Here is a 3,689-nt window from a genome sequence, read left to right as displayed (position 1 = left end):
TCTCTGAATAAAAAGTAATTTATATTTTTAAGTATTTATATATTTTATATTTATTTATTTAAAAATAAAAAGTTACATTTGTGTATTACATATTAAAAAATGAGTTTAATTTTAATGTATTTACAGAATAAAATTTTGCATAATTTTACATAATTGTCTAATTACATTTGTTTTTTTATAACTATTCATACAAAGTAAAAATTAGTTATTTTTGTTAATATTTTATGTGATTAAATACAATGATGCACATATAAAATTACTTATACTGTTAATGTATTAAAATTAAATTCTTAAAGATACTTATATATTTATGTATTAATATATTCTGTATTTATTAAAGTCTATTAATGTTCTTTTATAACAACCTTTGATTTTCATTTAATAAAATTCAATAATTTATAAAAAAAATGACACACTCAATACACACAAGTTAGAGTTAAACCCGAAAGTGGTCCCTAAATTAATGAAATTCACGGATTGCACCAATTTAGTCCTTAACTTACCAATTGCACTATTTATATCTCCAAATTTGTAAAAAATGTACCTAGTTGTCCCTTACCTTATTTCTGGCCAATTAGTCTGCCGCTGGCCAGTGACATGACATTGACATGTCACGTTAGAGTATATAATAGCTAGCTGAGCTGGCAATTGAAGTTAGTTGATCCAATATAGTCCCTCTACCTATTTTTAACCCTAATTTTAGTAACACTCTTCTATCGTTCTTATTCTCTTTCTTCACCAACATTCTTCCTCATCTTCTTCTTCTTTTATTTTTGTTTAAAATTAAAAGCAGAATCATGATTGCATGTGCGAGTCAAGATCATGGAAGTTCTATATGATCAACAACGAGAACTCCAAATAGCCATAGCACTCACACATACAACAGACTATGATACTCACACAGAAATAAAAATTTCAAAAATAGCCATCAACCAATCCAAATAAAATTGCATCGAAGAAAATACTCATTTTCCTTCTGTACAAATAGAGCATAGAAAAAAACACTCCACTACCCACAAAACATACATAAACCCTAGCAAATAATGAGCAGTGAAAAAATTTTATCAATCTACAGAAAATTCTGACCAAACAGACACAATGACGCATACCTAAATCGAAAGGCTATAACTTTTTTTTTTATCCAGTATAGACTTACCTCTGTGTTTTGCGAAGAACCTTTTCTCTTTCTGAGCTCAATGACTACGATCGCGGATGAAGCTCAGAGTGTGAGCGAACTCCACCAAACCAGATAGTTTCACCGTTCAAACTCTAGGCAGCAATTACAAGTGCGAGGATTTCATGATGCTAAATGTTTTAAGTTTAGAAGAATATGATGAAGTGATCAACGTAACTGTCTCAATTTGTCAAACGACGTCGTTTCAGTGCATTTTAGCGCCAAAAACTATACAATATCGTTTTATGGTGTACAACGTGGCACTCATTTGCCATGTCACTGGCCGGCGGCAGGCTAATTGGTTGAAAATAAGATGAGGGATCAACTAGATGCATTTTTATAATTTCAAAGACCGCTTTAGAATTTAACTTACACAAGGTGCTGTGCTCGTTTTAGACACCCTACTTTCCCGCTGCAAAATTCTAATTATGAACTCCTTTGTATCCAATAAGCAACTATTTACTCCCCAATGCAGCAACCTAGTGCAAGTTGTGGAGAGAAAATATACCTCAACACATTCTAAGATCAATGTGGCTGGCCTGATTATTCATTATAGCAACTTCCTTCAATTCTCTGTCCAACAAATTCAGCAGCATTTTTTTCTTATCTCAAATCAATGATGAAAATTTAAACAAGACAAAATCAAGTGAATTTGCTCATTACAAAGATCCATTCTAATAGGCAGAAAATAACTATGTAAAAATTTTCTATTTGTCTTTCACACCTTTTTAAAATAATTAAACAACTCATCCAAACTAAGAAAATAATGAATACAGAGGCATATACACGTATTTATCATATACCTTCAACCAAGTTGACTCATCTTTTTAAGCGTCAAATGATGCATCTACTCACTGTATTACTAGAGTATAATCTTTTAACGGCTTAACAATTATGTTAGAACTCGAGAAAAAAAAAAAACTAAACAAATGGATTTATGTGTATTGAATTATGCCTAATGAGTGCAAGATACAAACTATTTATAGAATCATTATAAATTATTATCGCAAATATTAACTTAAAACAATCAACCATACTAAATACATTCTAATAAACTAATTTATATCAAAAAGACATACACTTTTTATTTCTGAATTTTACAAAATTCTATCGTTTATACAACAAAATTTAAATTCTGAACATACCAATAAGTTGATTATTTGAGGGAAGAATGAGTTGACTACTCTACCAGCAACATAAAAACCGGTAGAACGCCTTGAACAGCCAGATGAGAAAGCGAAGCAAGAGTGCGAGACAAAGCAGAGCAACCAATCCAGCCCAAAACAAGGCATAATACAAGGTGATTTTGTTAATCAACTTGTCAAGTGGCTTCATCACCATCCAAATGGAGATCACATAAGCCCCAGCCAAGCAAATAACCGAGAGGCACATAACAAGAATCAACAACCACATGACCAGCCTATTACGCAGCTGAAAACCAGTAAGCAGAAAAAGAATCACAGTCTGTGATGCAGTGAAAGAAACAGTGCACAAGAGTATGAACATTTCGTATTTCAAGCGTTGGTTTTCGTCATCGGAGGAAGTAGCCAAAACAGAAGTGCCAGCTTTGCAGGTGTTCCCAGAAGCACAACCCTGTTGGTTATTTGAGTCCTGTTGCCAAACGCCCCCTGGGGGGTTTATTGCAATTTGGAAAGTTAGGGTTGCAATAACCGTTGCTACAACCATTAGAGAACCTCGCATCTCTTCAACCCAGTTTCCCTTTTGGGTATCCCTTGATGATGCTCTTCCTCTGTGTGCTCCATTCTGATTCATAGCCATAGTTGTTGGTATTGAATTTCCCTCCATTGTTTTTTCCTTTGTAGAGAAGAATGGTTCACATAATGACTGGCTCAAATAAGCTTTTAAATTCACTGATGATGATGTTAAGAGATGCCTATTTGTAGTATAATAAATTAAGTAATGTGTAGTCGTAGCTAAATGGTGGTGCAATAAAATAATAGTCGGTAGGTGAATTATATTCTTAAAGTTCAGTTTAGAATGTTCAAATTCCAGCTTCTAATTCTGCCGGTCTAGTTTACAATGTCAATGGTAAAAGTTTATGAATAAAGAATAAAAGTGGGGAAAGAAATAACGATTGGGCAAATAAATTAGAGATGAGCCAATCACTATATGGGTCTTTTCAACCGAGTTATGATGTTTACATTTACGTGTTATTATTTTGTAGTAGGCGAGTAGCATAGTGTCTAAGTAGCTAGTAAGCAAGAAACATTGGTGCTTACATTCAAAAACATCATGTGATACTGTTAATAAGCGGTGCATTATAAGACTGCCACATGTGTAAAAATTATGCTGTCTCTGTACCTCATTTATAAGGTAGTGTTTGTTTTTGGGAACACAGAGATATGGACAACATTTGTTTAAAAAGTGTTTGAAAGCAGAGATATGGACAGTGGATATATTGTTTCTAAGACGATTTTTTATACTTTTGTGTCCACTTTTCTCTTTCACGAAGGACAATAATAGATACGGAATTTGAAAGAGTGGACACGGACAA

At 33.0% G+C, this 3,689-nt stretch overlaps 1 protein-coding gene across 4 annotated transcripts in view; it reads right to left on the bottom strand.

The window, feature by feature from the left end:
- The window catches only part of LOC107464740 (uncharacterized), a 20,224-nt gene extending 17,173 nt beyond the window's left edge, over positions 1-3,051 (bottom strand). The window contains exons 1-3 of one of the 4 annotated variants that reach the window (XR_008002525.1): positions 2,320-3,051; positions 1,548-1,747; positions 1,157-1,499 (exon numbers count right to left, since the gene is read on the bottom strand). Coding sequence is in view for 1 of the 4 variants with exons in the window: in XM_021131813.2 (XP_020987472.1) it covers positions 2,360-2,980 (621 nt within the window). In the remaining 3 variants the exon portion in view is untranslated. The other 3 variants (XR_008002524.1, XR_008002523.1, XM_021131813.2) reach the window with 3 other exon arrangements.
- Positions 3,052-3,689: the final 638 nt, after the last annotated feature.

The sequence above is a fragment of the Arachis duranensis genome, chromosome 9 (assembly GCF_000817695.3).
Source record: "Arachis duranensis cultivar V14167 chromosome 9, aradu.V14167.gnm2.J7QH, whole genome shotgun sequence".
Lineage (NCBI taxonomy): Eukaryota > Viridiplantae > Streptophyta > Magnoliopsida > Fabales > Fabaceae > Arachis > Arachis duranensis.
The sequence above is the reverse complement of the archived record's forward strand: the minus strand, read 5'-3'. Positions and strand labels throughout refer to the sequence as shown.